The sequence below is a fragment of the Amphichorda felina genome (assembly GCF_050947745.1).
Source record: "Amphichorda felina strain 45539 chromosome Unknown scaffold_9, whole genome shotgun sequence".
Lineage (NCBI taxonomy): Eukaryota > Fungi > Ascomycota > Sordariomycetes > Hypocreales > Bionectriaceae > Amphichorda > Amphichorda felina.
In genome coordinates this window covers 1,643,217-1,657,480 of record NW_028145041.1, presented here as the reverse complement: position 1 = coordinate 1,657,480, position 14,264 = coordinate 1,643,217, and the positions used below count along the sequence as shown (strand labels likewise).

The 14,264-nt window shown below is 55.6% G+C and overlaps 4 protein-coding genes across 4 annotated transcripts; 1 reads left to right on the top strand and 3 right to left on the bottom strand.

Annotated features, from left to right (window-relative positions):
• Positions 1-1,534: 1,534 nt before the first annotated feature.
• VPS1 (dynamin-like GTPase VPS1) lies at positions 1,535-3,913 on the top strand (the record flags this gene model as incomplete). The annotated part of the gene is made up of 6 exons (XM_083198439.1): positions 1,535-1,587; positions 1,644-1,778; positions 1,841-3,227; positions 3,289-3,556; positions 3,606-3,690; positions 3,745-3,913. 6 exons carry the CDS (start codon positions 1,535-1,537, stop codon positions 3,911-3,913), a joined length of 2,097 nt encoding a protein of 698 aa, XP_083046174.1.
• Positions 3,914-4,355: 442 nt separating this feature from the next.
• Positions 4,356-5,638, bottom strand: ACO1O0_009085 (CoA-transferase family III domain-containing protein; the record flags this gene model as incomplete). Its single annotated transcript, XM_083198438.1, has 2 exons — positions 4,356-5,521; positions 5,578-5,638. The coding sequence occupies 2 exons, from the start codon at positions 5,636-5,638 to the stop codon at positions 4,356-4,358; spliced, it is 1,227 nt and encodes a 408-aa protein (XP_083046173.1).
• Positions 5,639-6,174: 536 nt separating this feature from the next.
• GDH3 (Glutamate/Leucine/Phenylalanine/Valine dehydrogenase-domain-containing protein) lies at positions 6,175-7,867 on the bottom strand (the record flags this gene model as incomplete). The annotated part of the gene is made up of 6 exons (XM_083198437.1): positions 6,175-6,375; positions 6,446-7,020; positions 7,088-7,348; positions 7,415-7,464; positions 7,520-7,745; positions 7,822-7,867. The coding sequence occupies 6 exons, from the start codon at positions 7,865-7,867 to the stop codon at positions 6,175-6,177; spliced, it is 1,359 nt and encodes a 452-aa protein (XP_083046172.1).
• Positions 7,868-9,044: 1,177 nt separating this feature from the next.
• POL3 (DNA-directed DNA polymerase delta POL3) lies at positions 9,045-12,462 on the bottom strand (the record flags this gene model as incomplete). The annotated part of the gene is made up of 3 exons (XM_083198436.1): positions 9,045-9,786; positions 9,841-11,657; positions 11,707-12,462. The coding sequence occupies 3 exons, from the start codon at positions 12,460-12,462 to the stop codon at positions 9,045-9,047; spliced, it is 3,315 nt and encodes a 1,104-aa protein (XP_083046171.1).
• Between the last annotated feature and the right edge of the window lie 1,802 nt (positions 12,463-14,264).

Here is a 14,264-nt window from a genome sequence, read left to right as displayed (position 1 = left end):
TCGGCCATCAATTACTACTACTCTTAGGCACGCTTTTAATTCTATCACGCAAGGTATATAGTATACCGATTGACCCCGCAGTTTTCTAATGTGTAAAGAAAATCTACAAAAGGTATCATATCCATAGCCATTACTGGTACTTGGAGAAGCGAATTCTCGATCAATGAGTTACCAATGTATTTGACCAACAACCACATACGTTAGCAAAAAAAAAAAACAACCTTACCTTGGGTCTAGCATCTTCACCTACCTCGACTATCTGGACGATGTCACCATCACGTCATTCCAAGGATATCCAATTGCTACATGTAAACAACATCGAATTGAAATGGGTTCTGAACAAGACACATGCAAGCCTTGGATGTAAGTTGGCCAGAACTGGACTCGATATCCGACATACCAGGCACGTAGCTAGGGGTCATGACTCCAACCGACTTTGTTAACCTCCCATTTGAGATTCATGAAAGTATCTACAGCTGGTGCTCATTGTCGCGTATCTGCTATTTCTTTTCCAAGGCAGCGGTTCTCGAGTAGGGACTTTTGCGCCAGGCAGACCTCGACTAATAATAGCCTGGCTATCTTATAGTATGCTTGTAGGAAAACGCAGCAACATATGTAGTACCCTCCCTGCCACTGCTGAGCAGTCCGAGGCGCAGATAATGTGGCGGCACTCACCTCAGGATCAAAATCAACCAAGGAGGAATATTCCATTGTGTGAAGGTTGCTGTGTCTCAATGGGCCCACCGACCAGGGACAGTCTACGGAGTATGCACTACGTACCTACCAACGGATACAGAACCCGTTCACTGAGGCTGCATGACTGGAGCCTAGACCGTCGCTGATGATTGCGAGTCGGCGGCTGGCGCAGGCATGTTAGCTACTTAGTACCATATACCGTGTACTAATTACCTCGCCCTTCTGCTATTTTACTACTCTTGTTATCTGGATAGGTACAAATGTCTACACATGAGGTAATACACGATTCGTGATGGGTTTGGCGACTGGCGAGACCACTATGAGCCATGTTATATTCTATAGGGGTAAATTGCGGTGTGGCCTAACACCTGGTTGGGGAACTACTGCAAGCCTCAGCAACATATGCGCACCGCCACATAATATGGCTAGAGCTGAGAATGACCCACCGCCCTCAACCAGGACACGCAGCGAGCAATGTACGTAACCGGGGGCCATATCAGGCTCGTGATAAATGCCGTCTTGCGAAACCCCCCCAATCTCCCACCACAATATTCCCACCATCACAACGCCTGCGCCCTCACCTCTCCGACAGCACCCTCTTGCTCTATTACTCTCAGCTAGCCGAGAAGAACCCACCACGGGCAACAGTTCAGCGCGGCAGTGTCTTCAAACCCCGTTGCCCCTCGCGACCCAGAAGTTCATCCCTTCCCAGTCCCTGATCCCGCCCAAGGACCCGTCCCAAGCTACCGGCGCTGGTCCGTTGTCACAGAACCCTCCGTCCGCGTTTGTGTCTCCCTAGATCAGCGACATACCAGGAAGCCACAATACAGTCGACGCCATGAGCGGCTCACTCGCTACGCCGGGAGGCATCTCGGACCCTGCGCTCATCACGTTAGTTGCCTCGCCCCCTCCTCGCGCTGCGCGCCCACTGCTAATACCATCCTTAGGCTGGTCAACAAGCTCCAGGATGTCTTCGCTACTGTGGGCGTCAACAACCCCATCGATCTTCCCCAGATCGCCGTCGTCGGTAGTCAGTCCAGCGGCAAGTCTTCGGTGCTGGAAAACATTGTGGGACGAGACTTGTACGGTACCCCAGAGACGTGATCCCTCGAATGAGAATTACAGACTGACTTTGTGACTGCAGCTTGCCCCGTGGCGCCGGTATCTGTACCCGTCGGCCGCTCGTCCTCCAACTGATCAACCGCCCCGCCCAATCCAACGGAGTCCAGCAGGATGAAATGCCCACGGGCACCGACAAGGCGGCCAACCCCGACGAATGGGGAGAGTTCCTCCATCTCCCCGGCCAGAAATTCTTCGATTTTCACAAGATTCGAGAAGAAATCGCCCGAGAGACAGATGCCAAGACCGGCCGCAATGCGGGCATCTCCCCTGCTCCCATTAACCTCCGAATCTACTCGCCCAACGTCCTGACCCTGACGCTGGTGGATCTGCCAGGTCTCACAAAGGTCCCAGTTGGCGATCAACCGCGAGATATCGAGCGCCAGATCCGGGAGATGGTCCTCAAGTACATTGGCAAGTCGAATGCCATCATCCTGGCCGTCACTGCCGCCAACATTGATTTGGCCAACTCGGACGGTCTGAAGCTGGCGCGCGAGGTTGACCCTGAAGGCCAGCGAACGATTGGTGTCCTCACGAAGGTTGATCTTATGGATGAGGGAACCGATGTTATCGATATTCTGTCCAACCGTGTCATTCCCCTGCGTCTCGGCTACGTCCCTGTCGTCAACCGAGGTCAGCGAGATATCGACAACAAGAAGGCGATCAACGTGGCGCTGGAGGCGGAGAAGAACTTTTTCGAGAACCATAAGGCTTACCGAAACAAGAGCTCCTACTGCGGTACTCCGTACTTGGCGCGGAAACTCAACCTTATCCTCATGATGCACATCAAGCAGACGCTCCCGGACATCAAGGCCCGAATCTCCAGTTCTCTACTAAAGTACACGTCTGAGCTTGAGAGTCTGGGCCCTTCTATGCTTGGAAATAGCACCAACATCATCCTCAACATCATCACCGAGTTCACCAACGAGTGGCGCACAGTCTTGGACGGCAACAACACCGAGCTGTCCAGCACAGAACTTTCGGGTGGCGCTCGTATCAGCTTCGTTTTCCATGAGCTCTACTCCAACGGTGTCAAGGCTCTCGACCCCTTCGACGTGGTCAAAGATGTTGACATCCGCACCATTCTCTACAACTCGTCTGGTTCCTCACCTGCGCTTTTCGTCGGAACCACTGCATTTGAACTCATTGTCAAGCAGCAGATCAAGCGTATGGAGGACCCTAGCTTGAAGTGTGTGTCATTGGTGTACGATGAGCTAGTGCGGATACTGTCAAGCCTGCTCGGCAAGCAGCTGTATCGCCGGTACCCGAGCCTGAAGGAAAAGATGCACGGCACCGTCATTGCCTTCTTCAAGAAGGCCATGGAGCCTACAAGCAAGCTAGTCAGAGACCTTGTCGCGATGGAGGCCTGCTACATCAACACTGGCCACCCCGACTTCCTCAACGGCCATCGTGTAAGTTCCTTTGGGTGAAAGGTGCAGCAGTGAGCTATGGATGACTAACGAGTAACCGCAGGCCATGGCCATGGTTAATGAGCGCCATAACCCATCCAAGCCCGTGCAGGTCGACCCCAAGACGGGCAAGCCTCTTCCCTCGTCTACCCCTGCAAGAGCAGCCAGCCCCGTTGTCCCCGAGACGGACAGCAGCTCCAACGGTGGATTCTTCGGCAGCTTTTTCGCGGCCAAGAACAAGAAGAAGGCTGCTGCGATGGAAGCTCCCCCGCCGACTCTCAAGGCTTCCGGCACCCTGTCGGAGCGCGAGAACATTGAGGTCGAGGTCATCAGTATGTCAGACCATACCAATTGAAAGGATTATGATACTAATTGCCACAGAACTTCTTATCGCATCGTACTACAACATTGTCAAGCGTACTATGATTGATATGGTACCCAAGGCCATCATGCTTAACCTCGTCCAGTATGTTTATAAATCATTCAGCATTTCCCACAAATTACTGACCCATATCTCCAGGTTTACCAAGGACGAGATGCAGCGCGAACTCCTCGAGAACATGTATAGGACCGACAATGTCGACGACCTTCTTAAGGAGAGTGATTTCACCATCCGCAGGCGGAAGGAGTGCCAGCAGATGGTTGACTCGCTCGGCAAGGCGAGCGAAATTGTCAGCCAGGTCCAGTAGAGCAACATCGGCACTATCGCCGGTATCAAGCTCAAGCCGGTTGTCAACATATAAACAAGCCAAGCGGCCGAAGGGGGTCCGGCCTCAGAGGCCCCGTCTCCGCCTTCAATTTTTTGATACCACTAGGTTTTCCTGGCTCATAGAGTAGACTGAATTAATGCACATGAGAGGAGGGCTGAAGGGCTTGCGAGCATGCGTGGAGAGATGGTTGGCCGGGTCCCCTGGGTGTTCATGGGACGGAAGAGGGCTATGGCGAACTGGAGATTTTTCGTCGGTCAGCTTTTTATTTAAGACAAATCCATTCTGTAAAGATCAGCTGGCGGGCTCTAGTTAGTGCATGCTTAACAGTAAGGCTCCATGGAGCCAAAGGGGCGAGAACAGTCAAGAATAATAGCATGGTATAGAGCGTTTACATGGGCATCTCCCAGCTTTCTAAGACGACTTATAGCTTTGATTTCTCCGCCTTGAGCACCAGCCCTCCCTTGTTCACGTCGTATTCCTTGCCCAGCGTCCACCCAGCCCACTCCTCCAGCCTCGCCTCGGCACCCTCACCCGCTCCCAGCCAGACGGGCGCATACCCCTCGCCCTCAACGCCGCTCCCCTGCCCGCTCGTGCTCACATCCTCAGCCTTGACGCCCTGCTTCACCCCCAGGCACGGCGTGTCCCGCAGCGTCACCGACGGGCGCTGGTCGCCCTCGCGGCCCGGCTCCGTCTCCAGCTCGGCGTACTCGAGCACGGGAGCGCAGCACGCATCCGTGCCGTCGAACACGGCCTCCCACTCGGCCCGTGTCCGCGACAGGAACGTCCGCTCGAACAGCGCCTTGAGCTCCGGCCACCGCGCCACGTCGAAGCGGTTCTCCTCCCACCCCTGACCCGCCAGGCCCAGCCCGCGGATCAGCTCGCGGAAGAACTGCGGCTCCAGTGGCCCCACGGACATGTACTTGCCGTCCCTGGTCTGGTACGTGTCGTACCACGGGCAGCCGCCGTCAAGCAGGTTGCGCCCGCGGCCGTTGGCGCCCATGGGCGTCTTGAGCGCCATGCGCGGGAAGGTCGACAGGTACGACGAGCCGTCGACCATGTTGGCCTCGACGACCTGGCCCCGTCCGGACGAGTGCCGCGCCATGAGGGCCAGCAGGACGCCCTGGAACAGCACGGCGCCGCCGCCAGCGAAGTCGGCGAGAATGTTCCAGGGCGGGTGGGGCTTCTCGTCGTCGCGGCCCAGCAGGCCCAGCGTGCCCGACACGGCGAGGTAGTTGATGTCGTGGCCGGCCATGGCGGCGTACTTGCCGTCGCGGCGGAAGCCCGTCATGCGGCCGTAGATGAGGCGCGGGTTGAGCTTCAGGAGCTCGTCGGGCCCCAGGCCGAGCTTCTCGAGGACGCCTGGGCGGAAGGGGTCGATGAGGACGTCGGCGCGCGCGGCGAGGCGGCGGACGAGGGCGACACCCTCCGGGTCCTTGAGGTTGACGGCGACGGAGGCCTTATGGCGGGCCAGCATGTCGTCGGTTGGGGGCGGCGTCTGGCCAGGGGTGTGGGTTTGGCCGTCGACAGCACGGTCAACGCGGAGGACAGAGGCGCCAGCGTCAGCGAGGAGCATGCCAGCGAAGGGGCCTGGAAAATGTTAGTTTGGTGATACAGGGCGTAGAGGCAGTGGTGGATGGACATACCTGGTGCCAGGCCGGCAAACTCGAGGACCTTGATCCCCGTGAGAGGCGGTGGACCAGCCATGATGGGCAATGTGTCTGATGGATCTATGAACGACTCAGAGAACCGATGAGGATGGCCTCAATGGTGAGGAAGAGAGCTTCAGCTTGGGCATGACGAATTGGAGATTCGGCGCATGGGACGGCGATGTGGATTAAATGGGGGCGGAATTGGATAGCCGCTGCCCGAAGCCGAGGTTTCGAGGTTGGAAGAGTTGGAGCTGCAGACAGCCTGCAGTGCGGGGGGGGAAGCACAAGGATAGGATGGGGTTCAGTTGATGACTTGACGATGCCCCAGACACGAATGGGTGGCCAGTGCAACTGGAGCCGACCTGATGGGGCAACCTCCTCGTCCGGCAGCACTGTAATAATAGTGTATGAGGTAACTTTGTATTTGCATGTATCCGTAGATCTGCATCATTGGTATGTTCATCCGCGTATCCGTCACATGAGTCTCCGTCCTCGATCCCATCTAGTACCTGACCTTGCCCCAACATTAACGCCCAAACGCCTTTACTCTGATCCGACCCAAAACAATCAGCCCTTCAAAACTCCAAGACTCTAAGACCACCACTCGCCCTGGTCGTGCATCGCCTCAGCCACCTTGACGAAGCCCGCAATGTTGCTGCCCGCCACCAGACTGGGCAGCTCGCCGTCCTGCGCCTTGACAAACTTCCTGGCCGTGTTGACGCCGTTGTCGAACGCGTTCTTCATAATGACGCCAAGCCTCTGGTCAACCTCCTCCTCAGTCCACGTGAGACGCTGTCACCGCGTTAGCTGAATGCTCCAAAGGGCAGATGGATACGGATCAAGGAGAAGAAAAAGGACTCACCTGGCTGTTCTGCGCCATCTCGAGACCCGACACGGCCACGCCACCACAGTTGGACGCCTTGCCAGGCGCATACCACACCGATCCGGGCCCCTTCTCGCGCCTCTCGGCCTCGAAGAAGTCGATGGCCTCCTGGGTGCAGCCCATGTTGGACCCCTCAGCCACGACCAGCACGCCGCCCGCGACCAGAGTGCGCGCCTCTTCGTCATTCAGCTCGTTCTGCGTCGCGCAGGGCAGCGCGACGTCCACCTTGCCGACGTGCTCCCAGGGGCGGGCCTTCTCGATGTACTTGAAGTTGCCGCCGTGCTCGAAGTCGGTCAGTGGCTTGCGGTCGACCTTGAGGGCCGCGATCTGGTGCACATGCTCGGGCGTGAAGCCCTCGACGTCCTCGGCGACGAGGCACCCCTTGGAGTCGGACAGCGATATGACGTGCGCCCCGAGCTCGATGCACTTGAGCGCCGCGTACTGCGCCACGTTGCCCGATCCCGAGATGGCCACGCGCTTGCCCATGAAGCCTCCGTGCCCGACGTGATGCAGCATGTGTCCGACGTAGTAGACAAGGCCGTAGCCGGTGGCCTCTGCTCCTGGTCAGCCATCACATCCCCACGTGGTAATACTGGTCTCCAGAAAATGGGGTCATCTTACCAGGCCTGATCAGACTGCCGCCCCAGGCCAGTCCCTTGCCGGTCAGGACGCCCTCCCACCGGATCCGCGTGTGTCGGAAGGCACCGAACATCCAGCCAATCTCGCGGCCCGAGACGCCAATGTCGCCGGCGGGGACGTCAATGTCGGCGCCAATGTGTCTGCTGAGTTCGCGCATGAAGGCCTGGCAGAAGCGACGGATCTCGCTGTCGCTCTTGCCCTTGGGGTCAAAGTCGGCGCCACCCTTACCGCCGCCCATGTTGACTGTTTCATGGTTAGGTAAGGACTTTGCAAGCCGTGGGTGAGGGGATAGAAAGAGATCCGACTTACGGCCAGTCAGGGAATTCTTGAAGGTCTGCTCGAAACCGAGGAACTTGAGGCTGCCAAATCTGTCAGACGGGTTTGATCGAGGTCGGCTGCCATGTTCCAACTCACATGGAGAGGTTGACGGTGGGATGGAAGCGGAGGCCGCCCTTGTAAGGGCCCAGGGCCGAGTTGAACTGGACGCGGTACCCGCGGTTGACCTGCAGCTTGCCGGAATCATCTTCCCAGACGACACGGAACTGGATGACGCGCTCGGGGATGGCGGCCACCTCGAGGGCGGTGCGGTACTCGGGGTGTTGCTCGAACAGGGTGCTGTCCTCGAGTGTGCTCACGAGCTCTGTTGGGTTTACTCGTCAGAATGAGACCTTTGCCATAGGGGTGAGAAGGTTGCCGGTCGGAGGCAAGTGACTGACCTCTGTAGGCCTGCTCGAACTCGGGCTCGGACGGGATTTGGGCCATGATAATTCGTGTATGGGCTCTAAGCTCTTGGAATCTGATGCTGGGCGAGACAAACACGGTGGGAGATTCTGGCAGGCGGGAGTAGGTATGAAATGGGAGGGAGAGGAGGGGAGAGGGGAAAAAGTTCACGGATATTGGTAGGCGAAGCTTATTCTTATGTGTGAGCTCAACCCCCCACCTGTTGAGGAGGACTAAGGGGATGAGGGTTTCGATGATGATACTACTGACATGAAAGCTTCGGTCACTAGCTCACTAGCCCGATCGCCGGTCCAGCGTCGTCCATTCGTCCCTCGGCGCATTGCTGTATCTGGCCGCTCTTTGAAGAGAATCCAGAGAGCCCCCCACACGGCGTTGATACGCGAGTCGGGGGTGCTTCCTCCGAGGAAGCCATTGCAAACAGAGCATGCCCGGTCCATGACGTCGCTATATTACTGTAGGCAACTTAAGGTGAGCAGCGCTAGTGGCCTGAGAGGCTGAAGCCTCCCTAGAGGCCCCCCCCCCAGGCTCCGACAGCGGCCAGGTCCCTGCATATCAATGCGAGCAACGCCCAGTTTTACCCCCACTAGCGCCACCACCACAAGTAAAAAGGCTCATAATACTCCGTGCACCACGGCACCCATCCACCTCTTTCACCCGGCGCCATCTTGGCGACTTACACATAGAAACTCGCCTCCCGCTACGTAGCATCCCCAGGAGCAGTAATATTGCTCAATTGCCCCTGGCGCAACTCGGGCGCACGTCGGGACGCGGGTGTAACCGGAAGGCGGTATCGGAGAACGAGCAGAACGGGCAGAACGGACTAAACGGGATGATATTGCTGCGTCCCGGGCGGCTCCTGGTTAAGTGACCGCCGGAAGAGGCCAAGTCGCGTGTCCAGTCGAACCACCATCGGCCGCCGAGCCCTGACCGACAAATCCGCCATCGCCGACTGGACACTGCCAGAAGAGCACTTGACATGCGAGTTGGCATTGATAATAACATGCAACAAGTGGACTCTAGGCCAACACTGTCATTTCCTGCGTAGCCGCCAAACAACCGTCTCATAATATATTACCCGACAATGCCTCCGAACCAAAAAAAAAAAAAAAAAACCGCGCTCCCAACGCCCGTGATATATCCCTGTGCCGTCCAAGAGGAAATGAAACAAAACACTCATACAACATGACATGACATGCCTCTACCATATCGCCGCCTGGTCCGCGTCAAACCGCGACAGCTCCTTGCCCGCATCCTCCAGGTCCTTCTTGGTCTTCATCCGCATGTAGAAGATGGGGCAGTCCTTGCTGCTGCAGATCACCTCACAGTGCATGCTGCCCTGGCACCGCTGGCACTGCGTCCATAGCCGCCCGAAGCGCACTTCCAGGTCCGACACACGGTCCAGCGTCTTGTTGTAGAGTTCTCCCACGCGTGGCGCGCAGTTGGCGCACACCGCACCCGCCTTCTCCTCGCTCCCCGTCAGCGGCTTCTTGCAACCCATGCAAGTCTGTGTCTTTTTGGCGAACTTCATCAGACCACCCACAGTCGGTGCCGCCACCGAGATCGTCCTGGTGTGGGCGCCCGTCAGCAGCGACTTGGCCTTGGTCTCTCCCAGGATCGGCTCAAAGATGCGCCCAAGCGGCTTCGCCAGCTGGTTGTCCAGATAGTACTTGGTGTCGATGGGCACGTTGTTCTCGAGCACGTAGATGGGGTCCTCCGACTTCTCAAAGTTCTTCGCTCCGGCTGCGCCCCTGATCATGACATAGGCCACTCGGTCTCCCAGTCCGGGGGCGGAACCAGCATCGCGCTTCTTCATCCGCTGTGCCAATTCCACGTGCGCCTGCTTCGCCGTGTAGTCGTCCTTGGTCAGGGCCTTGGTAATGACCAGCTTCGACATGTCGACCTTGTTCTGTAGCAAGTCTGCAATCATATCCTTGACGTATCTATCGGCATAGTTAGCAACCGCCGAGCTGTTTCAGAGTGGCCTGACAACTTACTCTTGAGCTCCAGGGACATCCCGGTCAATGAGAATCATTCTCAGGACCTTCTCAATGACCGTCTGCACCAGCGTACAGTTGTCTCTCCGCACCGTCTCAATACCCTTGGTGTCCATCTTGTCGTACTTTTCGGGTCTCGTCCAGTGCAGTCCGGCGTAACGCTTCTTGTTGATTAGGAGGTATGGGAAGTAGACCTTTTCGAACTCAAGCTTGATGGGCTTGACGAACTTGGACGTCACGTACTGCGATGCCTCCTCGCCCAGCTTCATCGCTTCGGCAAGCTCCTTGGTGCCAAACTTGACCATGACCGAGTCAGTGTCACCATAGATGACCTGCGCATCGTGGCTGTACCCATTGGCAATGGTGAACTTCTTCTCCACCTCATCTCTCGTCATTTCAATCATCTGCCGACCGAAGCTGGTTGTGCTACGTGCAATCTCCAGGCAGGGGAGCTTTCCGGTTTGCGCAGCGCCGGTCAGACCATAGACACTGTTGGCTGTGACCTTCAACGCCAGCTGGCGACCGTTCAGCACAGCCTTCTTGAAGGGATCTGTCTCTATGGCCAGCTCCCTCTTGGCCTGCTTTCGTGCTAATAACAGTTCCTCCAGAATCTGCGCAAGCAGTCCCTTCCTCTGCTTCGTCGTCACAAACTTGTCACCGTTGGGCGTCACAATGTAATCTTCGCCCATCTTCAAGTCAAGCTTATCAATGACCGACTTATTCACCAGTGTCGTGTAGCAGAGGTTGTGGGCCTGCATGATACTGGGATACAGCGACGCGAAATCGAGAGTGGCAATTGGCATGTCGTAGTATGCTCGAGCAGGCTCAATGACAGTGGCTCCTTCGTACTGCTCGTCCGATCCTTCCGGCTTGATGTCGGGAATCACAAGCTTCTGTTCGAGACCTCTTCGGTAGAGCTGACTGATAAATCGAATCTGCTGGCCACGAGATAAAATCATGTTGAACGGTACTCCAGTGACACGGGCCATTTCCGTATAGTTTTCCAGACATGAGAGCTTGTCCATGAGCCTCTGGGGAAGATAGGCATCCTTGAGACAGTACAGCGCCAGACGTCGTCTTGATTCGGGCGTTCCATTAAACAACTCAGTGATCATTGTGTAGTGGACATCCTCTTTCTGCTCGCCTAGGAAATGGGAACACACAGAATTCAGGGTGTAGCTTCGGAGGTGGTGATCTCGCTGGATCAGCTGCAATAGATCGAGCTGCAGCCGGCCGTTGGTGTTGGTGGTCTTCGAATCGCGGTTCCCCATCTGTTTGCTTGAAAAATTGGTGTCCTTGACTCGGGACGGAATTCCAGGAATACGTGACCAATACTCAAAGCCAGTAACCTTGAGGTGCTTGGCTCGGTCGATCAGGTACGGGAAGTCAAAGTTGGCAATATTGTACCCGGTGATAACATCTGGATCGACGCGGAGCAAGAATTCCTGCCACGACTTGAGCATCTTCTCCTCCTTTTCAAATTCGAGGATATGGGTGGCCACGATCGAGCTTGTAGTGTCTAGACAGAAGACGTTCCGAACAAACGGCTTTTTCTCTCCATACCGGGTGACGATGTTGGCAATCTGGATGACCGGGTCCTGTTCCGCCTCTGGGAAAATGCCCTTGCGGCCGCAACACTCGATATCGAAGGACAAAATGCGTAGCGGTGCCATCTTGAGCCATTCTCCCTTGGGTTCGTGCGCGATGAGGTGAAGATAGCTGACCTCAGCCTCGATCTGACAGTTTGATTGACGACTGTGTTCCGGGATCAACTTGTATGTGTCTGCGGGGGCTTCCACCCAAGCCATGCCTTGGATCTAAGTCCTATTAGTGTATTTTCCAACGCAAGAGCCGAATTACTCTTACCTTGCAGTCCACCATGAATCGGAGGACATATTGGATATTGTCAAACGTCATGATGCCGCCATCCACCGCCTTCCACATGCCCTTCCAATTGGCATTACCGTCCTTGATAGTCGATCGAACCCTAGAGATGAACTTGGGGTCCGTCACGGTGATCTTTAGATAGGGGTTCTGTATATTTCCCTGGAACCCATAGATGCTCTCGCGCATCACCAGCTGTACCGAGTGGATGATCGGCTGGTGGTTGGTCATCTGCGCCTCGAGATATGCCTTGAACGCAAGGCAGTCCTGCGGCTGGAAAGCCACGGGGGCGGCGACATAGAGATAGTGCTTGAAGCCGGTGACATGGAGCATGACCGAGTTGCCCTTCTCGTTGACGCCAAAGAGCTTGACGGTGGCCTTACCACCGTGCAGTGTGCCCTCCTCAGCCTCGATAGACTGGAAGCAGAGGCTGTCGCGCTGCGGCACAAAATCTTCGACGGGCGGGCGGTCCCAAGACTGGTCCTTCTCGGTATTGTTCTGCTTGGCCGTCGAGATGTCCTGGCTCATCTTCTCGAGCACCTCGGACTCGAAGGTGCTCTTGGGCTGGCTAGAGCCAAGCTTTCCATTTTGGGAGTTGGCGAAGCGCGCCGCGGCGGGCGACGAGGTGAAGGAATCGGTTTTGCGCTTCTTGGACAACGAGGCGGGTGTCGAGGGTATGTTCTGGCGGGTCTTGGACTCGCCAAGCACGCGCTTCTGGGGGAGAAATGCGGTGGCCATGGTGAGCCCTGGAGGGAGAAGGGATAATTTGAGCAAGAAATCAGGAGCAGGGCGTCATGGAGGAGCAATGGTGTTTATTTCCCTGTCCAAATCAATGTCGTTTTTGGGTGTATGGAGGGAGGGTGAACGAAATCGACACGCCTATTGCTTGGAAAACGCGACTGACCGTGTCGTGACGTGGGGGTGACCCACTCTGTGTTTAATGGGTTCGTGGGTGCACGTGCGCGATTCAAACGCGTCGTCGCACCGAGCCACCAGGACTGCACAACCACTCTAACCGCCAGCTTCAGGACATCCCAGTGATAATATTAATGATAACACGCAGCTAGTACCTTGGGTTTGATTTTAACTTCCCACGTTTCTCGTTTATCCAGATGGCCATACGTACAGAAGAATAATAGTAATAATCAAAAGTACTTTATTCATGCGATGCCTCCCTAGCTAGGCATGATATCAAGTCGGGAACCTCTCGCAAACGACACGCCAAAATGAGCTGCCACAATCGTAGTAGTATAACTTGGCTACTGCCCAATTTTCCATGCTGGTTCTTGGGAGTGGCCAGCCGCTGCTACGAAATCCAAAGAATCGTCGGCCTGCCGGACTCGATTGGCCTCTTTAGCGGGCCAGATCTCGCAGCTAACTAGGTTTTCAAGACCATTCTCGTCGCCATCGGCCTCATCTTCTGTGTTATAATTTGGCCGGCAACGAAACAGGAGCGTCACATCGGCGCCGGGCGCTGGCGCCAAGCGCTAGAGCCGCATAGCCGCGGAACGAATACTTGGTTGGATCTTCTTGATTTGGGTAGAGATCGTTACAGTGAATCCAGGTTTCGACAAGATGGAAATCTTGACATGGCCCTGCTAACAGCTTTCCTTCATTACCAGCCACGCGCTGCTTTAACCGCGTTCATAGAGAAGATGAAATAATAGGCCAATCACTAAGCCTGATCATAACAGCTAACCTGTCATCGGCCACAGTCTACTTTCGAGAATGATATGGCAAGATGAGCTGTGTTTACCCTTCGTCTAGGCTGCGCAACCCCAGGGAAACGTGTGCTTCCGCATCTCATGACTCAGGTCAAACAGTCAAGCTCAGCATCTACTCTCCACTTCACGATATTATCACAACTAACGGGGGCGCACAGCACTCGTAGGAGACGACGGAGTCTGTCCTTGATGAGAGCTCGCACAAGGTTAGCTCTCCAAAGTCGGTTCAGCACTGCATAGTCGACACATCACGTCCACAACGGTCGTCACCGCTCATAATCTATCAAGATCCAGTCAGCACAATGCACCCAAAGCCTTGAGATAAACCAATAGCAAAAGATATGCAATAGAAGCAGCTGCATCGATAATCGACGCTCAGAATTACCCAATCTTAACCACATGAACCCCTTTTGAAGGGGGCTATTCAGCCAAGTGACAAAAAGAGTTTTTATCATCATTGACACTGCAGGATGGTGCACTAGGGGGGAGAAAAAGGCGAAATACTCACAATTCTGAAGCACCTGGCGCATCGGAATGAACGCATCGGAATGAATGAATCATAAGAGCCGGATACTAATAATATCCACAGCAGGCACAGCGACTTCGTGTGCGCAGGCGGCTAGGAACATTGTTCACGGGAACCAGGAGGGAGATGAAAGGTCCATGTTCCAAAATAATGGCAGTGCCTCGGAATTAAATACTCGTACAAAAAGAAATGCCCTAGTCTCGTTTTGGTCATGGCATGCAAGCCCCAACTGTGGGGCGTCTCATCAACCATTCAACCCTGCATTCAGTTTCCAACAGCCAGTCATTAAT